Here is a 22446-nt window from a genome sequence, read left to right as displayed (position 1 = left end):
AGGTGTAGTGGAGAGCAGTGGAAATGCACTACGGTATTTCAGTTTCTCACTTAACCCTTTCTCCATGGAATGCTTCATATTCAAATTCTCTCCAGTTTGAAACATTTAGCACTTCCTAAGGAGAAAAAAAATAATGAAGACTCAGGAAGTCCGTACTTTTCTTGCACTTCAAAAAGAAAATTAGTCTTTGCCATGCTTTCGCCATTGCCTTCAAATAAGGAATTGGATTTGTTTATTTTTAGCAGTTTTAAAGCTCACTCACAAGAATACCCAGGGGAAGGAGAATTAACCTTCCACCCAGAGTGCCAAGTCTCCCAGAAAATAGAGAGCATTTGAGTAGAGTTATTTTAAGGAGGGTTTTACTATTCCTCTCAAGTTCCCAGAAATTACTTTATTCGTTTTTTTCGTCATTTTCGAATCTCCACTCTTCTAGACTAAAGCAAATACCAACAATGATCAAAACAAATTAGAGTACAGCGGATTAGCTCCACAAATACAGTATTCCTTGCTACATTTTAGGTCAGTGTGGCATTTTTATTTATTTGGTGGTGTATGTTTTTCGTTTTAAATTCAGTTGTAGAAATCAAGCAATCTATTTCTTCTGTCTAGAAACAGCTTCTTATAAAGAAGGATTATAGTTGTAAAGACTTTAGTTAAATCCCACATCACTTACTAGGCACTGCTGTGAGTTAGACCCTGTATGGATTGCTGAGCGGGGGATAGAAAAATGTACAAGACTCAGCCCTTGCCCTTGAGAGGCTCATAGCCACTCTAATCTTGAGACTTCTGTTTTTAGGAGATGAGGGATGCATGCAGAATGTACATATTGAAGGCCAGAGCTAGACATTAATTTTGATGGAGGGCTTTGAGGTGAGCTTCATAGAAGCAGTGGTGGCATTCAAGCTGGGTCTAAAAGATAGAACAGGATTTTTTCAGTCAGTGCCTGGAGTGGAGAGAGGAAGCACACCCCAAGTAGAGGGAACAGCAGGAGCAAATGCTGGAAGTAGGGAAAACACAGGATATGTGTGTACACCAGGAAATGTCATCTGATTTCACATGAAGGGTGGGTTTGTGGTGGGAGTAGTGGGAAGAGGAGTTAGAATAAGTTGTCTGTATTATGGAAGAATTCCTTGAATGTCATGCTAGAGTTTTAACTTTATTGTAGGCGATGGGAACACAATTAAGGTTCTTGATTAAGGGAATGATATATTCACAGCCATTAGTTTGGGGTTAATTCCAGGATGTTGGCTAGCAATGTGGAATCATGTCATTTCTAGGTTGGTGGTGGCCTGGAGATGCAATATATCTTAATAGTCATATATCTTAGCACTGAATAAATGGCATTTTTGAAACCTTAAATAAGTGGTTCTCAAGCTTACTTTGGGTTAGGAATTACCTGGGGAGCTTTACAAAATAACAAAGATGTGGGCCCAACCCCAGGGATTCTCATTCTGTTGTTTTGGGGTAAAGCCTGCACCTTGGAATTTTTTTTTTAAGTGCCCTAGGTATTATGATTTGAGGCCAGGGTTGAGAACCATTGATTTAAGGTCAATAATAACTTCACTCCTTTTAGCAGAGCTTTTTAGAGTGAGAGATCCCTGGTACCTGTCATCATAGTAGGAATAGCCATAATATTTTATGCCGTAGGATTGAACTGACGCTAGATGAACTAATTTTGTTGGTAAGTTTTACACAAGAACAAAAATGAAAGTGAATGTTGTTGGCAAATGACTATTGATCAGGAGAAGTGTTTAAATGTTTCTTGGCAGTTTTGTATTACACTTACAGTCTAGTTTCCTGAGAGCTTTTATAAATAACCCCAAAGCAAACTTTTTTTATTTTTATTTTTTGAGGCAGAGGCTCGCTGTGTCGCCCAGGCTGGTGTGCAGTGGCATGATCTCAGCTCACTGCAAGCTCCGCCTCCCGGGTTCATGCCATTCTTCTGCCTCAGCCACCCAAGTAGCTGAGACTACAGGCACCCACCACCATGCCTGACTAATTTTTTTGCATTTTTAGTAGAAACAAGGTACACCGTGTTAGCCAGGATGGTCTCAATCTCCTGACCTCATGATCCTCCCACCTCAGCCTTCCAAAGTGCTGGGATTACAGGGGTGAGCCACCACGCCTGGCCGCAAACTCTGGATAGAAACCACCTTTGCCTTTTTTCCCCCCACCTTCCCCTACCCCAAATCAACACCTGGCCAATGTTAGGGCTATAAAATGTACTTTAGAATTGTCCTTTTCTTTCCTTGCTCTATCAGCAGTTTACAATGCATCATTTGTGGTTTTTTTCTTCAGTATGATTATATATATATGTTCTTCAGTTGTAATACAAAATGTAATTCAAAGTCGAATGGCATATAACTACACTATCATAATAATTCTGAATGTTAAGTTTTTGTCTAGAAATGTCTGGAGTCTGCCACAAATCATAAAAATTGTTTTCCACGTGTTTTATTCTTCTCACTGCCTTTTTAAAGTAAAAACAAGCTGGGCATGGTGGCTCACGCTTGTAATCCCAGCACTTTGGGAGGCTGAGGCAGGTGGATCACCCGAGGTCAGGAGTTCAAGACCAGCCTGGCCAACATGGTGAAACCCTGTCTGCACTAAAAATACAAAAATCAGCCAGGTGTGGTGACACGTGCCTGTAATCCCAGCTACTCGGGAGGCTGAGGCAGGAGAATGGCTTGAACCTAGGAGGTGGAGGTGGCAGTGAGCCAAGATTGTGCCACTACACTCCGGCCTGGGCAACAGAGAGCAGGATTCTGTCTCTAAATAAATAAATAAATAAATAAAACAATTACTCTTGAATTATTTTCACTGACGTGCTGAGTAGAATTTGAACAGTATAGTCTTCTTTCTTTAAAAAATATGTGTTTGAAATAAACTAGAATTTATTCTAGATAAGTTTATAAATGTTTTACATTTATGGGTTATAAATCACTATGCGTAATATCACTCAGTGAGATTGATATTTTAAATAAACCATAAAGTACTGAAAAGCCCATGAGACTTGAGTCCAGAGGAGGGGGTCCTACCATTCCCAGGCTCTGTGGCTCCTGGGAAGGAAACCTGGTTTCCTCCTCACTCAAAAGAAGGGAGTTAATGAAGTAAAATTTCTTTAAGCTTTAACTTTCTATAATAGTATCAGCAAAGAACATTACCTGACTGGGGGGAAAAAAAAGATGATATATTTTAAAAACTCCTTATTTGTCTCATAACGAAAAACCCCACTTAAAATGTCATTTTTGGCTGGGCATGGTGGCTTACGCTTGTAATCCCAGCATTTTGGGAGGCTGAGGTGAGCGGATCATTGAGGTCAGGAATTCAAGACCAGCCTGGCCAACATGGTGAAACCCCATCTCTACTAAAAATACAAAAATTAGCTGGGTGTGGTGGCAGGCACCTGTAATCCCAGCTACTCGGGAGGCTGAGGCAGGAGAATCACTTGAGCCCAGGAAACAGGTTGCTTGAACCCAGGAGACAGAGGTTTCAGTGAGCAGAGATCGTGGCACCGCATTCCAGCCTGGGTAACAGAGCAAGACTCTGTCTCAAGAAAAAAAAAGTCATTTTTTGGCCAGTGCTTTGGGAGGCTCAGGTGGGCAGATTACTTGAGCTCAGGAGTTCGAGACCAGCCTGAGCAACATAATGAAACCCCTATCTTTACCAAAAATGCAAAAAAATTAGCTGGGCATGGTGGCACGCCTGTGGTCCCAGCTACTCGGTGGCTGAGGTTGGGAGGTTTGTTTAAGCCTGGGAGGCAGAGGTTGCAGTGAACCAAGATCGCCCCACTGCACTCCAGCCTGGGTGACAGCATGAGACTGTGTCTCTAAATAAATAAAATGTCATTTTTATTCATCATCCTCCCTGCTTATTGCCTAGTGTCTGATCACAAATCACAATATAGTTCTTTTTTTTTTAAAGACAGGATTTCGCTCTGTCACCCAGGTGAGAGTGCAGTGGTGCAATCATGGCTCACTTCAGCCTCAAATTTCTGGGCTCAAGTGATCCTCCCACTTCAGCCTCCCAAGTAGGTTGGGACCACCTGATCATACTATACCCAGGTAATTTTTTTTTTTTTTTTTTTCTGTAGAGATGGGATCTTGCTATGGTGCTTAGGCTGGCCATATACCCCTGGCCTTCAGGTACCTTCCCACCTCAGCCTCCCTCTCAAAGTGCCGGGATTATAGGCATGTGCCACTGCACGTGGCCAAGACAATTCTTTTATATTGGTTTGAGGGTCATTCCTATGTTCCTCTTTTGAAAATAGCCAGTGTGGCCAAAATAGAATGCATAAATTAAGAGTGTTATAACTTAACTGACTTTTAAAGCCATTACTGTTGACCTTTGAGACCTGGCTTTTTTCTTTGGTCCCATCAATCACTTTTGTACCACCTCCCCCAGTTCAGAAGGACAAAAGGTTAGACAGATGCGGATACAGTTTGTATTACTGGGAATTATAGTGGTAAGAAGAAGGAAGTGGGGAAGAATAAAGGAACTACCATTTTTTTTAGTTCTTATATTTCATAGTGATTATAGCTAATATAATTAGAAGGTGAATAAATATTAATACCTTTCTATATTTAGGTCATACTACTAGATATTACACTGGAACTTCAGAAGCAAATTATGTCTGAATTGGAAATTCTTTATAAGGTAATTGTTTTCATAATTTTTATTTGTAAAGCATGCCCATGTTATTGACTTGCAGGTTTATAACTACTTTTGTCTTATTTTTGTTACAGTGTGATTCATCATATATCATTGGATTTTATGGAGCATTTTTTGTAGAAAATAGGATTTCAATATGTACAGAATTCATGGATGGTGAGTTTTACCTTTTATAATACTTTTTAAATGATTTTTAGAGTATATAGTGCTTTACAACTTGGTTTTGATATAGATATCAAGTAGAATTAAAAATAATTAAAATATGCTAATAATTACCTCATTTATACTCTAAGATTATTTTAGTGTTAAGTGTTCCTGGGGTTAAATATTTTTAGCTGAACTATAATTTCAAGAATTGAACTTCACTTTTATTGCAAATTTAAATAGAACAGATTAAATGCTAGTCTAATCGGTGGTTTGATATTTGATTCTTTTGCACAATCTGTCTTTACTTGCAAAACAGATGTTCTGTTCTTTTAATGTTTCAATAGCCAAAACAGATTTTCTTTTAAAGAAATCTATTAACCCAATGTCCTGTGTCTTTCAGAAAGAAATCGGTTCTTAATTGCAAGATAAGAAATTGTTTTTCAACACAACTGTTTAGCCAAGATGTGTTTAATTTTCTTTGGACTTTAGCCCTTTCCTTCCCTCTCTATGTTTTTATTCATTTCTATTTTGTTAGTTCTTTCTTGACCTGAATATTATGGCAAAATACAGATTTCTAGGGACATATCAGTGAAATGATGTAATCATTATTATTGTTTACCAATTTTAAATCTAAGCAGTCTTTAAATTTTACATATTCAGTTTTCCATAATCTAGTCCATTAAAACACAACTTTAGAAAATATAGTAACTTCCTTGTGGAGATTCTCAGTACATTACCAAAGCAATTAGTTTGTGCCCTGCAAAACTTTAATGAGCCAACGTTGATACCTTGATACTATAATAAGGTGTATAACGTGTTCTAAATTACTTATAGTAGAATGTCAAGAATTAAATATCTTACAGCCATATAGGTAGTATGATAACTGTGGAGACTGACTAGAAAAAGTGGATTCATTGAGCCAATCCATGTCACTGTGTTGTAACTTTTATCATTCTTTCTTTGAAGTCTTCAATTTTTCAGTTCTACTCAAACATTTTTGTTGAGACCAGGCATGGTGGTTCACACATGTAATCCCAGCACTTTGGGAGACTAAGGTGAGAAGATTGCTTGAGCCCAGGAGTTTGAGACCAGCCTGGGCAATATAGTGAGATTCTCATCTTTACAAAAATAATTTTAAAAATATGGCCGGGCGTGGTGGCTCACGCCTGTAATCCCAGCACTTTGGGAGGCCGAGGCAGGTGGATCACTTGAGGTCAGGAGTTCAAGACCAGCCTGACCAACATGGCGAAAACCCGTCTCTACTGAAAATACAAAAATTAGCCAGGCGTGATAGTGCATGCCTGAAATCCCAGCTACTTGGGAGGCTGAGACTGAGAATTGCTTGAACCGGGGAGGTGGAGGTTGCAGTGAATCAAGATCGCGCCACTGCACTCCAGCCTGGGTGACAAAGTGAGACTCTGTCTCAAAAAAAGAAAAAAAAAAAAAAGGAAATTAGCCAAGCATGGTGGTTCATGCCTGTAGTCCCAGGTTACTCTGGGGGCTGAGGTGGGAGGATTTCTTGAGCCCAGGAGATTAAGGCTGTAGTGAGCTGTGACTGTGCCACTGCACTCCACTCTAGGCAACAGAGTGAGACCCTGTATCAAAAAACAAATAAATTAAAATTTTTTATTGAACTATAACTCAGATACCATAAAATTCACCTTTTAAAAGTATACAATTCCATGGTTTTTAATATACTCACAAGGTTGTGCAATCATCACCACTGGATAATTCCAAAACATTTTTTTACCACCCCCAGAAAGAGACTTCCTATCTATTAGTACTCACTCTCTACTTTATCTTTCCTCTAGTCCTTGGCAACCACTGATTTATCTTCTGTCTCTATGGATTTACCTATTCTGGACATTCCATATAAATGGAATCTGATAATATATGGCCTTTGTGTCTGGCTTCCTTTATTTAGCATAATGTTTTCAGTGTTCATCCATACTGTTGCATATATGAGAACTTCATTCCTTTTTATTGCTGAATAACATTTTATTGTATGGCTATACTACATTTTGTTTACTCTTTCATTAGTTGATGGACATTTGGGATAGTTCTACTTTACACATAATTATGAATAATGCTACTCTATATATTTGTGTACAAGTTTTTGTGTAGACATATGTTTTCTTTTTTTTTGAGACAGAGTCTTACTCTGTCACCCAGACTGGAGTGCAGTGGCGCAATCTCGGCTCCCTGTAACCTCTGCCTCCTAGGTTCAAGCAATTCTCCTGCCTCAGCCTCCCGAGTAGCTGGGACTACAGGCGCCTGCCACCATGCCCGGCTAAGTTTTTGTATTTTCAGTAGAGGTGGGGTTTCACTATGTTAGCCAGGATGGTCTTGATCTCCTGACCTCGTGATCTGCCTGCCTTTGCTTCCCAAGGTGCTGGGATTACAGGTGTAAGCCACCGTGCCCAGCCAATGTTTTCAGTTCTTTTAGATATATACCTAGGAGTGGAGTTGCTAGGTCATATGGTAGCTTTATGTTTAACTTTTTAATGAACTACCAGACTGTTCCAATTGATTTTACACCACTTTGCATTCATACCAGCACTGTATAAAGGTTCCGTTTTCTTCATATTTTTGCCAATACTTGTCATTATGTGTCTTTTTTAAACTTGTGGCCTCATAGTGTGGCATGGTATCCCATTTTAGTTTTGATTTAGATTTCTCTAATGATTAATGATGTTGAGCATCTTTTCATGTGCTTATTGGCCATTCATGTATCTTCTTTTGAGAAATATGTTTTCATATCCTTTGTCTATTTTTTAAATGAGTTATTGGGCTTTTATTGTTGAGTTGTAAGAGTTCTTTATGTATTCTAATACTTGGCTCTTATCAGATGTAGGATTTCCAAATATTTTCATTCATTGTTTATCTTTTCACTTTCTTTTTTCTTTTCTTTTCTGTCTTTTTTTTTTTTTTTTTTTTTTTGAGCTGTGGTATCATATTGCCCAGGCTAGTTTTGAACTCCTGGGCTCACGTAATCCTCCCACCTCAGCCTCAAGTTTTATTGTTTTAGCTCTTATATAAGCCTTTGATTTATTTTTGAGTTAATTTTTATATATGGTATGAGATAGGGGTCCAAATTTATTCGTTTGCATGTATATATCCATTTGTTCCAGTACCATTTGTTAAACACTATTTTTCCCATTGAATTTTCTTGTTATACTTGTTGAAAATTGACCATAAAATATATTTCTATACTTTTAGATCAGTGCATATACATCTTGCATTGATCTAGTTGTCTATCTTTGTGCTAGTACCACACCGTATTTGATTACTCATACTTGATAACTCTAGATTATTATAGTTTTTAAGTTCCGAATTGAGAAGTGTAAGTGCTCCAACTTTGTTCTTTGTTGTGGCCGTTTTGAATACCTAGCATTTTTATTTGAATTTTAGAACCAGCTTGGCAATTTCTCCAAAAAATCCAGCTGGGATTTTGATAAGAATTGAATTGAATTTTTAGATCAACTTGGGGAATATTGCGTCTTTAACATTATTTAATCTTCAACTCCAAGAACACAGATGGCTTTCAACTTACTTAGGTCTTCTTTAATTGTTTTTCAATGATTTTAAAATAATTTTTAGGGTATGAGTGGTAACTATTTGTTAAATTTACTTCTGAGTATTTTTAATGCTGTTTTTCTTAATTTCATTTTTGGATTGTTCATTGCCAGTGTACAGAACTGTAATTGATCTTTATATATTGATCTTGTATTCTGCAACCTTGCTGAACTTGTTTACTAACGTTAATAGCTTTTTGTGGATTCCTTAGGGTTCTCTATATACAAGATAATACCACCTGCAAACAGGTAGTTTTAGTGCTTTCTTTTCAATTCTGGATGTCTTTTATTTCCTTTTCTTGCTTAATTACCCTGGCTAGAACCTTCAGTACAATGTTGAATAGACTGATGAGAACAGACATCCTTCTCTTGTTCCTGACCTTAGAGGGAGAGCTTTTAGTCTTTCACCATTAAATATGATGTTAGTCATGGGTTTAGAGTAGTTGTCCTTTGTCAGGCTGAAGAAATTCCCTTCTATTTTTAGTTTGTTGAGTATTATTTTTTAATCATGAAAGGGTATTAAATTTTGTCAAATGCCTGTTTTATGTCTATTGAAATAATTGTGCATATTTGGTCCTTTATTCTGTTAATATATGGTATACTGTATTAATTTATTTTTGCAAAATGAACCATTCTTGCAGTGTTGGAATTATTTCACTTAGTCATGATGTGTAATTCTTTTTATATGTTCCTGGGTTCAGTTTGCTAGTATTTTCTTGATGATTTTTGTATTCATATTTATGAGGGACATTGGATTAGTTTTCTTTTTTTGTGATGTCAGTGTCTGATTTTGGTGTCAGGATAGTTCTGGCCTTATAGAATGAGTTCAGAAGTGTTGCCACCTCTTCTGTTTTTTTAAAGAGTTTATGAAGGATTCATGTTAATTCTTTTTTAAAAAAATTTAATGGGCTGGGCGGGGTGGCTCATGCCTATAATCTTAGCATTTTGGGAGGCCAGGGCAGGTGGATCACTTGAGGTCAGGAGTTCGAGACCAGCCTGGCCAACATGGTGAAAGCCCATCTCTACTAAAAGTACCAAAAAAAATTAGCTGGGCCTGGTGGCATATGCCTGTAATCCCAGCTACTTGGGAGACTGAGGCAGGAGAATCGCTTGAACCCAGGAGGTGGAGGTTGCAGTGAGCCAAGATCATGCCACTGCACTCCAGCCTGGGTGACAGAGACTCTGTCTCAAAATAAATAAATAAATAAATAAAAATTTTTATGGAGACATATTTTATGTATTTATGGAGTACATATATAATAATATTTTGATACAAGCATACAATGTGTAGTAATCAACTCAGAGTAATGGAGATATGCATGACCACAAACATTTATCATTTGTTTGTGTTAGGAGCATTGCAGTTCCACTTGGGTAGTTATTTTGAAATATACAATAAATTATTAATTGTGGTCACCCTGTTGTGGTACCAAACACTGGATCTTATTCTTTCTATCTGACTATTCTTTTTTACCCGTTAACCAACCCCTCTTTGTCCTACCTTTCTCACTACCCTTCTCAGTCTCTGGTAATCATCATTCTACTATGTCTCCATGATCATTTGTTTTTGGCTCCCACATATCAGTGAGAGAACGTGTATGTCTTTCTGTGTCTGGATTATTTCATTTAAAATAATACCCATGTTCTTGCAAATAACAGGATTTCATTCTTTTTATGACTGAATAATATTTCATTGTGTTTATGTACCACATTTTCTTTATCTTTATTTTTTCTTTGATGGACACTTAGATTGATTTCATATCTTGGCTATTGTGAATAGTGCTGCAGTAAACATTAGAGTGCACATATCTCTTCAATTTACTGATTTCCTTTCTTTTGGATATATACCCAAAGGTGAAATTACTGGATCATAATAAGGTAGTTATACTTTTAGTTTTCTGGGGAATTTCCATACTGTTTTCCATGGTAGCTATACTAGTTTACATTCCCATCAGTAGTGTATGAAGGTTCCCCTTTCTCCATATCCTTGCCAGCATCTGTTATTCCCTGTCTTTTTGATAAAAGCCATTTTAGCTGGAGTGAGAGGATATCTCATTGTGGTTTTGATTTGCATTTCCCTGATGATTAGTGATGTTGAACATTTTTTCAAATGCCTGATGTTAATTCTTCTTTAAACATTTGATAGAATTCACCAGTGAAATCATCTGGTTCTGGTGTTTTTGGGGTGTGTCATTAGTGTGGTTTTTTTTTTTTTTAATTATGGTATAATACTCATACAAAAATTTAAACCTTACTAGCCATTTTATTAGTCCATCTTGTGTTGCTATAAAGGAATACCTGAGACTGGGTAATTTATAAAGAAAAGGGGTTTATTTGGCTCATGATTTTGCAGGCTGTACAAGAAACATGGTGCCCAGCATCTGTTTCTGGTCTGGGCCTCAGGAAGCTTCCATTCATGGAGCAAGAGAGAGAGGAGGGAGGTTCCAGACCCTTCTTAACAACCAAATCTTGCAGGAACTTAAAGTGAGAACTCACTCAATTTTGTGAGAATGGCACCAAGTCATTCATGAGGGATCCACCCCTTTGACCCAAACACCTCTCACTAGGCCCCATCTTCATCATTGGGAATGAGATTTCTTTTTTTTTTTTTTTGAGATGGAGTCTGGCTCTGTTGCCCAGGCTGGAGTGCAGTGGCCGGATCTCAGCTCACTGCAAGCTCGGCCTTCCGGGTTTACACCATTCTCCTGCCTCTGCCTCCGAGTAGCTGGGACTACAGGCGCCGGCCACCTCGCCCTGCTAGTTCTTTTGTATTTTTTAGTAGAGACAGGGGTTTCACCGTGTTAGCCAGGATGGTCTCGATCTCCTGACCTCGTGATCCGCCCGTCTCGGCCTCCCAAAGTGCTGGGATTACAGGCTTGAGCCACCGCGCCCGGCGGGAATGAGATTTCAACATGAGTTTCGAAGGGGACAAATATTCAAACTGTGTCAGCCATTCTAAGTGTGTAATTCAGCAGCGTGAAGTACGTTAACATGGTTGTGCAACTGTTACCACCATCCATCTCCAGAACTCTTTTTATCTTGCAAAACTGAAACTCTATACCTATTAAATAAAAACTCCTCATTCACCCCCGCTCCCAGCCCCTGGCAAACAGCATTATACTCTGTCTCTATTTGACTACTCTAGGTACCTCATATAATTGGAATCACATAGTATTTGTCTTATTGTGTCTGGCTTATTTAATTTTGCATTATGTCCTTAAGGTTCATCCATGTTGCGGTATGTATCAGAGTTTTTCTTCCTTTTAAAAGCTGAATCGTATTTGTGGTTAGTTTTTTTTGTTGTTACCAACTCAATCACTTTATATACAAGTTTAGTCAGATTTTTTATTTTATTTTTTTTTTTGAGTCAGTTTTGGTAGTTTGTGTTTTTCTCAGAATTAATCTGTTTCATCTAGGTTTTCTAATTTATTGATACACAGTTGTTCTGAAAATTCTCTTATAATCCTTTTTATTCCTGCAGAGTTGGTAGTAATGTTCCCTCTTCCACTCCAGATTTTAGTTTCTTGAGTCTCCTCACTTATTTTCTTGGTCAGTGTAGCTAAAAGTTTGTCAGTTTCTCTGTTTAAAAAAAAAAAAAAATTTTTTTTTTTTTTGAGACGTAGTTTCGCTCTTGTTTCCCACGCTGGAGTGCAATGGTGCAATCTCGGCTCAGCGCAACATCTGCCTCCCGGGTTCAAGCCATTCTCTTGCCTCAGCCTCCGGAGTAGTTGAGATTACAGGCATGCGCCACCACGCCTAGCTAATTTTGTATTTTTAGTAGAGACAGAGTTTCTCCACATTGGTCAAGCTAGTCTTGAACTCCCGACCTCAGGTGATCTGCCTGCCTCGGCCTCCCAAAGGGCTGGGAATACAGGCGTGAGCCACCATGCCCGGCCAAAAAAATTTTTTTCATTTAAAATCAAACTGACTTTTGGTTTCATTGATTTTCTCTATTGTTTTTTGTCTATTCTCTGTTTTGTTTATTTCTCCTTTAATTTTATTATTTTCTTTTTTTTCTGCTTTCTTTGAGTTTAGTTTTAGCTTGATGTTCTCCTTCTGCTTAAGGTAGAAAGTTAGGATATTGATTTGAGATCTTTCTTATTTAATGTAGGTTATAAATTTTCCTCTAAGCACGGCTTTAGTTGCATCCTAGAAGTTTTGGTATGTTGTGTTATTTTCATTAATCTCAAAGTATTTTCCATTTTTCTATGACAGAAATCTCTTATGATTTCTTTCTGACCCATTTTTATTTAGGTATGTGCTGTTTACTTTCCACATATATGCACTTGAGAAGAATGTATTCTCCTGTGGTTAAGTGAAGTATCCTTTTCATGTCAGTTAATTCTGATTGGTTTATAATACTGTTCAGTATTTTCTTATTAATCTTCTGTGTAGTTTTGTCCTTTTCTGAAAGTGAGATATTGAAGTCTGAAAAACTAATATTTTTGAGTTGTCTGTTTCTCCTTTCAGTTCTTTCAGTTTATTTTTCATATATTTTGGCATGCATGCTAGGTGCATACGTGTTTATAATTGTTACATCTTCTTGGTTGGTTGATTCTTTTATCATTAGAAAATGTCTTTGTCTCTAGTAACAATATTTAATAATAGTTATCTAAAAGACTATTTTTTCCACTAGTATAGTCACTCCAGCTCCCTGTTGGTTACTATTTGAATAGTATATCTTTTTTCATCATTTTTCAACCTGTTTGTGTCTTTAAATGTAAAATACCTCTATTGTAGACAGCATATAGTTGGATCATTTTTTAGTAAATTAATTCTGCCAATCTCTTATTTAATTAGAGTGCTTAAACCTTTTACATTAAATTAATTTAATTACTAACAAGGTGAGATGTATCTCTCCCATTCTATTTGTTTTCTATACGTCTGCCTTTCATGTTCTGTTATTGCTTTTTTTATGTCAGATAGATATTTTCAAATGTACCATTTAAATTTCCCGTGGTTTCTTTTGCTCTATTTTTTTGGGTTATATTGTTAATGTTGCCCTAGGGATTACAATTAACTTCTTCACTTATAACAATGTACTTCAGATTAATACTAACTTTATTTTAATAGTATACAAAAGGCCAGGCATGGTGGCTCATGCCTGTAATCCCAGCACTTTGGGAGGCCGAGGTGGGCAGATCACCTGAGATCAGGAGTTCGAGATTAGCCTGGCTGATTTGGTGAAACCCCATCTCTACTAAAAAAAAAAAATACAAAAATTAGCCAGACGCAGTGGTGCATGCCTGTAATCACAGCTACTCGGGAGGCTGAAGCTGGAGAATAGCTTGAACCCAGGAAGTGGAGGTTGCAGTGAGCCGAGATCGCGCCACTGCACTCCAGACTGGGCGACAGAGTGAGACTCCATCTCAAAAAATAATAATAATAATAATATACAAAAACTTTGCTTCTGTATCGTTCAATTTCTTCTCATCTCTTTTATGCTGTTATTGTCATATAAGTTACGTTCTTATACATCGTGTGTCCAAAACAAATTTAAAATTATGCTGTTGTCTCTTAAGTCATATAGGAGAACAAAAGAGATACAAGCAAAACATACATTTATCCTGTCTTTTATATTTACCTATGCAGTTACCTTTACCAGTGTTCTTTATTTCTTCATGTGGATCTGAGTTACTGTCTTTTAACTTCAATCTAAATTTCCTTCAGTCTGAAAGACTGTATTTTATTTCTTGTAGGGCAGGTCAACTAATGATTAATTCTAAGTATTCTGAGATAAATTTTCCAGTTTATTTGACAGTATCTTAATTTCTCCTTCAGTTTTGTAAAGTAGTTTTCGCTGGATATAGAATTTTTGGTTTACAATCTTTTTCTTTCAGCTGTTCAAATATGTCATTCCCCTGCCTCTGACCTCTGTGGTTTCTGATGAGTAATCAGCTCTTGATCTTTTTGAGGATTATTTGTAATTGAAATGTCACTTCTCTTGCTGCTTTCAAGATTTTCTTTATGTCTTTGGCTATGGATAGTTTGATAATAATGTGTATAGGTATAGATCTCTTTTGAGTTTATCCTATGTGAAGTATACTGAGCTTCTTGGATGTGTAAATTCACTTTTTAAAATCAAATTTAGGAAGTTTAGGGTCATTGTTTTCTCAAATATTCTTTCCATTCCTTCCTTTTCTCCTCCCTTTCTAATCTCCCGTTATGCATATGTTTGTATGCTGGATGGTGTTCTCCAGGTCTCTGAGAATGTGTTCATTTTTCTTCATTTTCTTTTCTTTTCATCATTAGACTGGATAATCTCCATTGACCTATCTTTACCCCCTTTGATTCTTTCTTCTGCTTTCTCAGATATGCTGTTGTTCCACTCTAATAAATTTTCATTTCAGTTATTATACTTTTCTACTTCAGAATTCTATTTGGTTACATATGACTTCAGGGAACAAAGAAAAGTGACAGATCACAGAGAACAAACCAGTAACTTTGGAATCACGAGCAAAAAGTTCAAACCTACCGAGCCACAGATGAATGAGTTTCTAAATGCCTTGAATACCACCATCTCAGCTAAAATTAAGTTCTGTCAGTTTGCATCATAGTAGTATCACATTGCATGAGACTTTTTAAACTGCAAAAAGTTCACATGTGATTCTCAAGCTATGTCACATCATGGGGAAACATTTTAATTTTTTTTTTTTTTGAGACAGGGTCTCGCTCTGTCACCCAGGATGGAGTGCAGTAGTGCAATCTCTGCTCACTGCAACCTTCGCCTCCCAGGTTTAAGCGATTCTCCTGCCTCAGCCTTCTGAGTAGCTGGGACTACAGAGTAGTGTACACCACCTTGCCCAGCTCATTTTTATTTTTTTGGTAGAGATGGGGTTTCACCATGTCTCCTAGGCTGGTCTCAAACTCCTGACCTCAAGTGATCCTCCCACCTTGGCCTCCCAAAGTGCTGGAATTACAGGTGTGAGCCACTGTGCCTGGCCACCTTTTAAATCTTTAACTTCTGAAACTTCAAAGGTTCAGGTCTTCTCTGAGCTCTGCCATCAGCTGACTCTTGGCTTTAACTAGAACATTCACATCGCTGGGATTATTTTCCCCACCTGTCAAGTAAGGTCGCTGGACTGATCTTTAATGTCCTTTTCTGCACAAATGTTTGATAGGTCTAAGAGTTGCCATTTTTGATAGATCTGTAGGATAGAAATGATAATAAAACAGAGAAGAATTAAACCAACCCCCTCTGCCATTTTTAACCTGATAAGAATTACTGAATTGCAGAAAAAGGACTCATCAAACTTAACAGGAACTCTTAATCCTTAGTGGATCTGCCACATCGTTTTTTCACCGATGACATTTTTCTCTAATGGAAGTGAAAAGGACAAGATGAATCAGTGATGGCACAGAGCCAGCTGTGTAAAGATTTAGCCATATGGCTAGTTAAGGAAAGCGGGTCTAACTGAGGTTAAAAACCAGTGAACTACCTCAAAATTAGATTCCTTTTTCACTTCTTCTACTGATGATGGTGGTAAGGTAATCTTTGTTTTTTGGGTTTAGCTTGTTGAAACCATTGTCCATTTAGTTAATTAAGCCCTGATTTATATCCTTTGTAAAAGTGAATTCTCTTAGAAGTTGTTACTGGTGCATCTGAATGGATTTTCACCTCCTAGTTTTAAGCCATTCAGGTCATTCACTTCATAAGGGATTGGTCCAATAAGCTGCATTTGTCAGTCTTGCAAATACCAGCATGTAAAGCTTGATCTTTTTTTATTCTGTTTATCCTTCATACTGCCAATTTATCTGAAAGATCGATGAGAACATAAAATGTTTTTCTGCTGTATTCTCACTTTTACTACATCTGTAATAAAAATGTCATTTTAGTAAATAAGGATGGTTCAGTTCATATCAGATTTTTTTTCATTATCTTCCCAGTAGCACCCAGAGCCAAAGTGTAATGTTTAGTTACACTTGGGTTTCCCAGTTTCTTGTTCAAATCTGCAAACTACAAGCAAAGGTTAACTAAGAGTGATCACTTTTCTGTATCTGCTTTAAATGGGATAAATATAAAGCCAGTAGCCATATATATAATATATGCATGTGTCTATATGCATATAAAAATATTTGTCGGCCGGGTGCGGTGGCTCAAGCCTGTAATCCCAGCACTTTGGGAGGCCGAGGCGGGTGGATCACGAGGTCAGGAGATCGAGACCATCCTGGTCTACACGGTGAAACCCCGTCTCTACTAAAAAATACAAAAAACTAGCCGGGCGAGATGGCGGACGCCTGTAGTCCCAGCTACTCGGGAGGCTGAGGCAGGAGAATGGCGTAAATCCGGGAGGCGGAGCTTGCAGTGAGCCGAGATCGCACCACTGCACTCCAGCCTGGGCGACAGAGCGAGACTCCATCTCAAAAAAAAAAAAAAAAAAAAAAAGTGTATATATATATAATATATATATTATATATATTTGTCAAATACTCTGAAATAATTTTTTTGTAGAACTGAAAGACTGTATACCTCAATTTGACTCTTAAAGAAAGATGATTACATATTATTAAAATAGATCTCATAATCATATCATTAATGAGCAAAGTAGTGGTTCTCTGCATATATTCCAGCTTTTGTTGGATTAATGTGAAAATTCTAAGATATTACCCTGATTTACATTTGAGAAAAACTGTTACAAAAAGCAGGCACCTAAATGTAATTGTCATATTGATCTTTGTAATTTTGTGTATGTATTTAAGTTTACATAAAGTATAGTTTCTTAGCTTGCCTTTGACTAGTTTCTTTCAGTTTGTCATGTATGCAACTATACACTTCAGAATAAAATGAAAATATCTAGTTATACTTCATCAGGAAGTATGATTATGTTATAGAAAACATTGGACTAAAAACAAGTTTTATACTACACATCCAATGTGTGGTGTAGGAAGTGTAAAAACATAGTCTCACAGTGAATACACAGGAGGAGCCCAGTGCATTGTTCTGGTAGTTTCATTTGTAGTAATATAGCATGTTTTTCTCTACAGGGGGATCTTTGGATGTATATAGGAAAATGCCAGAACACGTCCTTGGAAGAATTGCAGTAGCAGTAAGTATATGGCTTCAGTTCTAGGAAATTTGAGTGATTTAATCCTTCTAATCAAGCTCACTCTTATATTCTCAATGTCTTTTCTTGTTCTTCAATCCCAGTTGGCTCCCAAGACCTTCTTGACTTTCTCCTGTTTTGTTCTTTCTTCTTTTCATAGACCAGCCCACCCACCGTCACAACATAGTCACACACTTATGTATTCCAACCTGTTCTAGTTTCATGTGTTTGCAGGGACCTTGCTGTTCTTGTTGACTCGTAAAATTTCCAAGTTGTTCTTTAAAAAAAAAAAAAAACTGCTTTTTTGTTTTGTTTTTACATTTTGTAGTTATGATTAACATATGTTTCGCAAATACTTAAAAAGTCTGAGTTATTAAAGCAGTCTACAAGAAAACACTAATTTGTTAAGAACAAAGTAGTATTAGTAAAGATTTTTTGCAGTCTTTTTATGTTCTTGGTTTTTAATTTTTTCATCAACTATATCTAGAAATTTATTCCCTTTGTGATTTAAAGCAGTTTTTCCATATTCATGTATTTTCTATATACACTAATATACTGATGAAATTAAACTAACATTACTATAATGGTCTCATAAGTTCCGTATTTCACATTTATAATAATATAGGTTAAACAGTGTCTGAGAGAAGTCATGGGGTGGCGTAATAGTAAACAATTGCTAAACTAAAGGCACTATGATAACTTCAGTGGTTTATTGCAGAACAAAGTGATTGTACCATGTACCATATAATTAAATGGCTCATTTTCACATTCATTATGCATCAAACTGACAACTCAAATTCTTTAATCCAACATGGACACTTATTTAGTCTTAGTTCATTGTAATTCACAGCTTTCCTTTTTTCTTTCTAATTATTAGTGTGAACTGCCGTGGGTAATAAGAACTTTCTTTTCTGATGCTATTGCTGCTAAGTAGCTTCTCATCTACATGTGTAGGTAGATTAGTATGAAATTTGAGTATTTAAATCACTATTTTATATGAAAATAAAAATGTTTCATTTCCTGTTCTAATCCCAGGAGAGAGTGAATGCTTTGTGGCTTTTGGCAGTTCTTGGCTGTAAAGTTTAATAACATGTATAATAAAGGGCAAAAAAAGGCAAGGATACCAATTGAAAAAGAAAAAAGTATACAAGTTCTGTATACTCAATTATCTATGGAACTTGGCAAAAATAGAAATCTCCCATCTTCAGTAGAGAAGCATGTTCTTCCTGAACTTCATAAATCTTACTTCCCTCTTGTTTAGGGCATCCACACAAGGCCACCAATCTTTTCAATTCTACTGGAGTAGGAAGACTGTTGAAGTGAATAGAGTCAGCAGGAAAAAATAATTCAGCGTCAAATACAGGGTTTGCCTATTAAGTGAATGAAAATATGACACAAATTATTTTAGTGAAAGGCATTAAAGTAAGTGCTACTCCAAAGGATTGTTTATATTTGCCCTTACATTTTTTTTTTATTAGGGGTTTTTCCCCCTAAATATGTGTCCAATTTCTCCAGCTTTTATGACTCATCAGGTCATAGTAATGAAAACTACTTACAGCTGGAGTAGAAGAAATGCTTTTAATAATTTTGCTTTTTGTCTGCCACTTTTTATAAATTCTGCAGGAGCCTGGGTTTGTGTAATGCCTCCAAAGTGTTTTTTTTTTTTTTTAATGTATCCTGAATAGGCTACACATTTGGATTATCATTTGTTGCAGCTGACGAACACCAGATTGGCCCATGGCTAATACCTGACACTAGGAGGGTTGTACTAGTCAAAATAAGACTAGCAAATTGATGGGCTGTGGGTTGTGGTGTGTAAACTAAATATTCCCACAGTCTGATTGTGTTCCCAGTATCCTTGGTCATCTCTCCAAAAGTGTACTGAAGATGGCATCAACATCTTTCCCTTGAGTTCCCTCATTGAGGCCAAGAAAGCACAAGGGTGCTATTGCCAAGTGAAAAGCAACAGAATCAGAGAGAGAAGAGAGTGGGAAAATCGGTGTATATTGAGTACTTCCTGTGCTAATCACTAATGCATGCTGTCTATACAAATATTATGTCATTTAGCCTTTACAGCCACCATGTAAAGTGTGCACATGCAAGATGAGGTTTGGAAAAGTTAACCAGCTTGCCCAGAGTTATCATCTAGTCAGTACAAATTTGAACACAGGGCTGTCTGACACCAGACCCCTTGCTTTCTCAGTGTGTTCTCCTAACAGAATGAGAAAAAAAAAAATAGAGGCAAGAGTGAAAGAAAGAGCTAGGCTAAAAAATAAAAAAAAGAGACTTATGAATGAGAAAATAATGGAGCAACACAATTGCTTCAGATTCTTTTCATGTCTTTAGGTATCTCTCTTTTCCCAAATTAACTTTATTTTCCAGGGTCTAATAATCTGGCATGCAAGGCAGATTCATAGGTCCAAGGTTCATTACAGCATAGACCTCTGTCGACCTCTGTGATATGTTATTCAAATTTTCTCCTGTAAAATGTATGGCAAGAGAGTTCCTCCCCCCAAAGGAATTTATACATACCTGGTTTCAGCCTTCCAACTTGCTCAGTGACTCAGTGGTTTTTCTCTACTATCCATTTGAATATGGTCTCCTATAAAGAGGAATGAATGCCTTTCTGCCTTTCCCTGTCACCTAACACATTCTGTTTTTCTTCTCATTTCTGAAGCAGTGACATTGTGTACTGTATTTTGAGTGCTAATGTTGATTGAACTTGTCCCTGAAAGGAGGTGCACTTGACATGTCAAGGAGCGAGTGATTGACAACAGATATAAGTACTTTTAGTGTCAAGGCTTTGTCAAGTCATTGTTGTGAAACCCAGCCTACTGAATACCAATAATATCCTTTAGATTTTTCAGTTCACAGATTTCTAGCTCCTTTTTCACCAGAATTTACATGTTTCTAAAGGAAAATGTAGTGTATTTTGACAAAGAATAAGAATATTTTCTTTTTGAATCTCTAACAGAATGAATAATTTTAGCAAATATTATAAAATCAGTATTTGTTTTACTTTTTCTACCTGATAATCAGAATATATTGGATTGCCTTCCCTTACATGTTTTCTGAAAATTCATTTTGTATGGAACCAATTTTTAGTGGTGAGCTATCTTTAATGGATAGTTTTTATAACATGCAGCTAAGCTTCTAAGTTGAAAATTTTAACCCTACTTCCTCAGAACGGAGAAGGTGATCACCTCCATGCTAAATAAGATGACCTCGTCCTGTTACTCAGAGAGAAAATTGTTGTCATTATGGATGTTACTTTTTATAAACATTTAAAGAAATATTTTTGTTATGTTTCCTTCTGTGATAAAATTATCATTATTAATATTTTGATATTTTCTTGCTGTGTTGTCTTCCTGTCCAGAATACATGTGTTTTATTGTAATGCCAGTTATTTCCAAACTCTGGAAGAAGTCATTTGCTATAAAAATGTATACTGTTCTCTTAGAATAGACAAACATATACCGGAATTGATGAATCTATGTAAGCAAATCTTTCAGGAGCACATTGCACCCTTTGAGAACAATTAAAATATGTTAACCTCTGCTCAGTATTAATTGATATAGATTTTGTCTTCTAGATCTTTTGGAAATTGGCTTTCTCCCATTGCATTTCTTATTTTACAGTTGCTCTTAGGCTTCCTTGATCAACTCGAATCCTTGCATATTTAGCCCCTAACACTCTTCTTACCACTTTCAAGATATGTAAACTACTCAGTTACTTCTCATGGTAATGGTAGGTTTTCTTGTTCTTACAGTCCTGACTTACCCAGAATTCTCTATAATGATGAATACTTTTAAATCTTACAGTAAATTTTGACTAGTAGTGATTTGTTCAGTGTATCTGGTGTCAAATTATGAATAGTCAACCTTGAAATTGGTAAGTTCACACTCATGTGCATATAGGGTCAATGGTTATGAATAAAATGTGCATTTCCTTTTACAGCAATTTATATGTAAAGATTTTTTAAGTTTTTAATGGTGACCACTGATTAAATTTTCCACATAGAAGGGAGTACTTGTAACCCATATACTTAGGGTCATGAAAACAGCTTTTTTTCATTATCTCATTCAACTAATTACTCTTAACTCACGCTATGAAAGTGAAAACTGCAAATCTAATTCAGATGTTTGTATTTTCTCATTTTATTTCCTTGACCTGCCTTTTTAATACCTTGCCTTGTCAACATATATGCTTTGCGCCAGCCAGACTGGCTTGTGAGGACCATCTTGATATACTTCGTTCTTTCCTACTCCAATATACTTTATAAATTTGGGGGGACCTTTTTGTTTTGAGATTATTTTAAACTTACAGAAAAGTTGTGAGACTACTACAAAAAATTCCCACAGATGCTTCACCTATATTCCCTAGTTGTTAACAGTTTACCATATTTGGTTAAAAATCTATAAACTTATTTTTTCCTGAAACATTTGAGAATAAGTTACAGATACCACGGCCTTTATCCCAAAATATGTTAGGTATCTATTTCCTAAGAACAAACACTTTATCTTACGTAATCACTGATTAAAATCAGGAAACTAGTATCGATACAATATTATTATCTACTCAACAGCCCTTATTTGAATTTCACCAATTGTCAAATAATACCCTGTATAGACCAAAGAAAAAAAATTCTGGTTCTGGAAGTCTAGGCTTATTCTTTGCATTTGGTTGTCATATCTCTCTAATGTCTCAGTGTTTGTCTTTCGTGACTTTGATATTTTGGAAGAGTATATTGCCCCAATACTTTGATTATATATTTTTACCTTGACGTAAACACTTCCTTCTCTTTTTTTCATTTAAGTTAAATCCGTTACTCAAGACACAACACCTTAGTAAGCCTTTCTGACTCCTGATGAGAAAAGCAGTTTCTATTCTACCCACTGCCTTATTTCATCAGTTGACTTTTTTTTAAATGTCTCTCCAGGCCAGGCATGGTGACTCCCACCTGTAGTCCCAGGCATTTGGGAGGCCAAGGCAGGAGGATCCCTTGAGGC

The 22446-nt window shown here is 36.7% G+C and overlaps 1 protein-coding gene across 6 annotated transcripts in view; it reads left to right on the top strand.

The window, feature by feature from the left end:
• The window catches only part of MAP2K5 (mitogen-activated protein kinase kinase 5), a 268775-nt gene that overhangs the window by 96614 nt on the left and 149715 nt on the right, over positions 1-22446 (top strand). For all 6 annotated transcript variants that reach the window (XM_030930285.1, XM_030930283.1, XM_030930282.1 and 3 more), the window contains exons 10-12: positions 4588-4656; positions 4746-4827; positions 17379-17440. In XM_030930285.1, coding sequence (XP_030786145.1) covers positions 4588-4656; positions 4746-4827; positions 17379-17440 — 213 coding nt within the window. The remainder of the gene's footprint in view (positions 1-4587; positions 4657-4745; positions 4828-17378; positions 17441-22446) is intronic.

The sequence above is a fragment of the Rhinopithecus roxellana genome, chromosome 5, assembly GCF_007565055.1.
Source record: "Rhinopithecus roxellana isolate Shanxi Qingling chromosome 5, ASM756505v1, whole genome shotgun sequence".
In the NCBI taxonomy this organism is placed as follows: domain Eukaryota; kingdom Metazoa; phylum Chordata; class Mammalia; order Primates; family Cercopithecidae; genus Rhinopithecus; species Rhinopithecus roxellana.
Note: the sequence above shows the minus strand (reverse complement) of the source record. Positions and strands in the feature narration are given on the sequence as shown.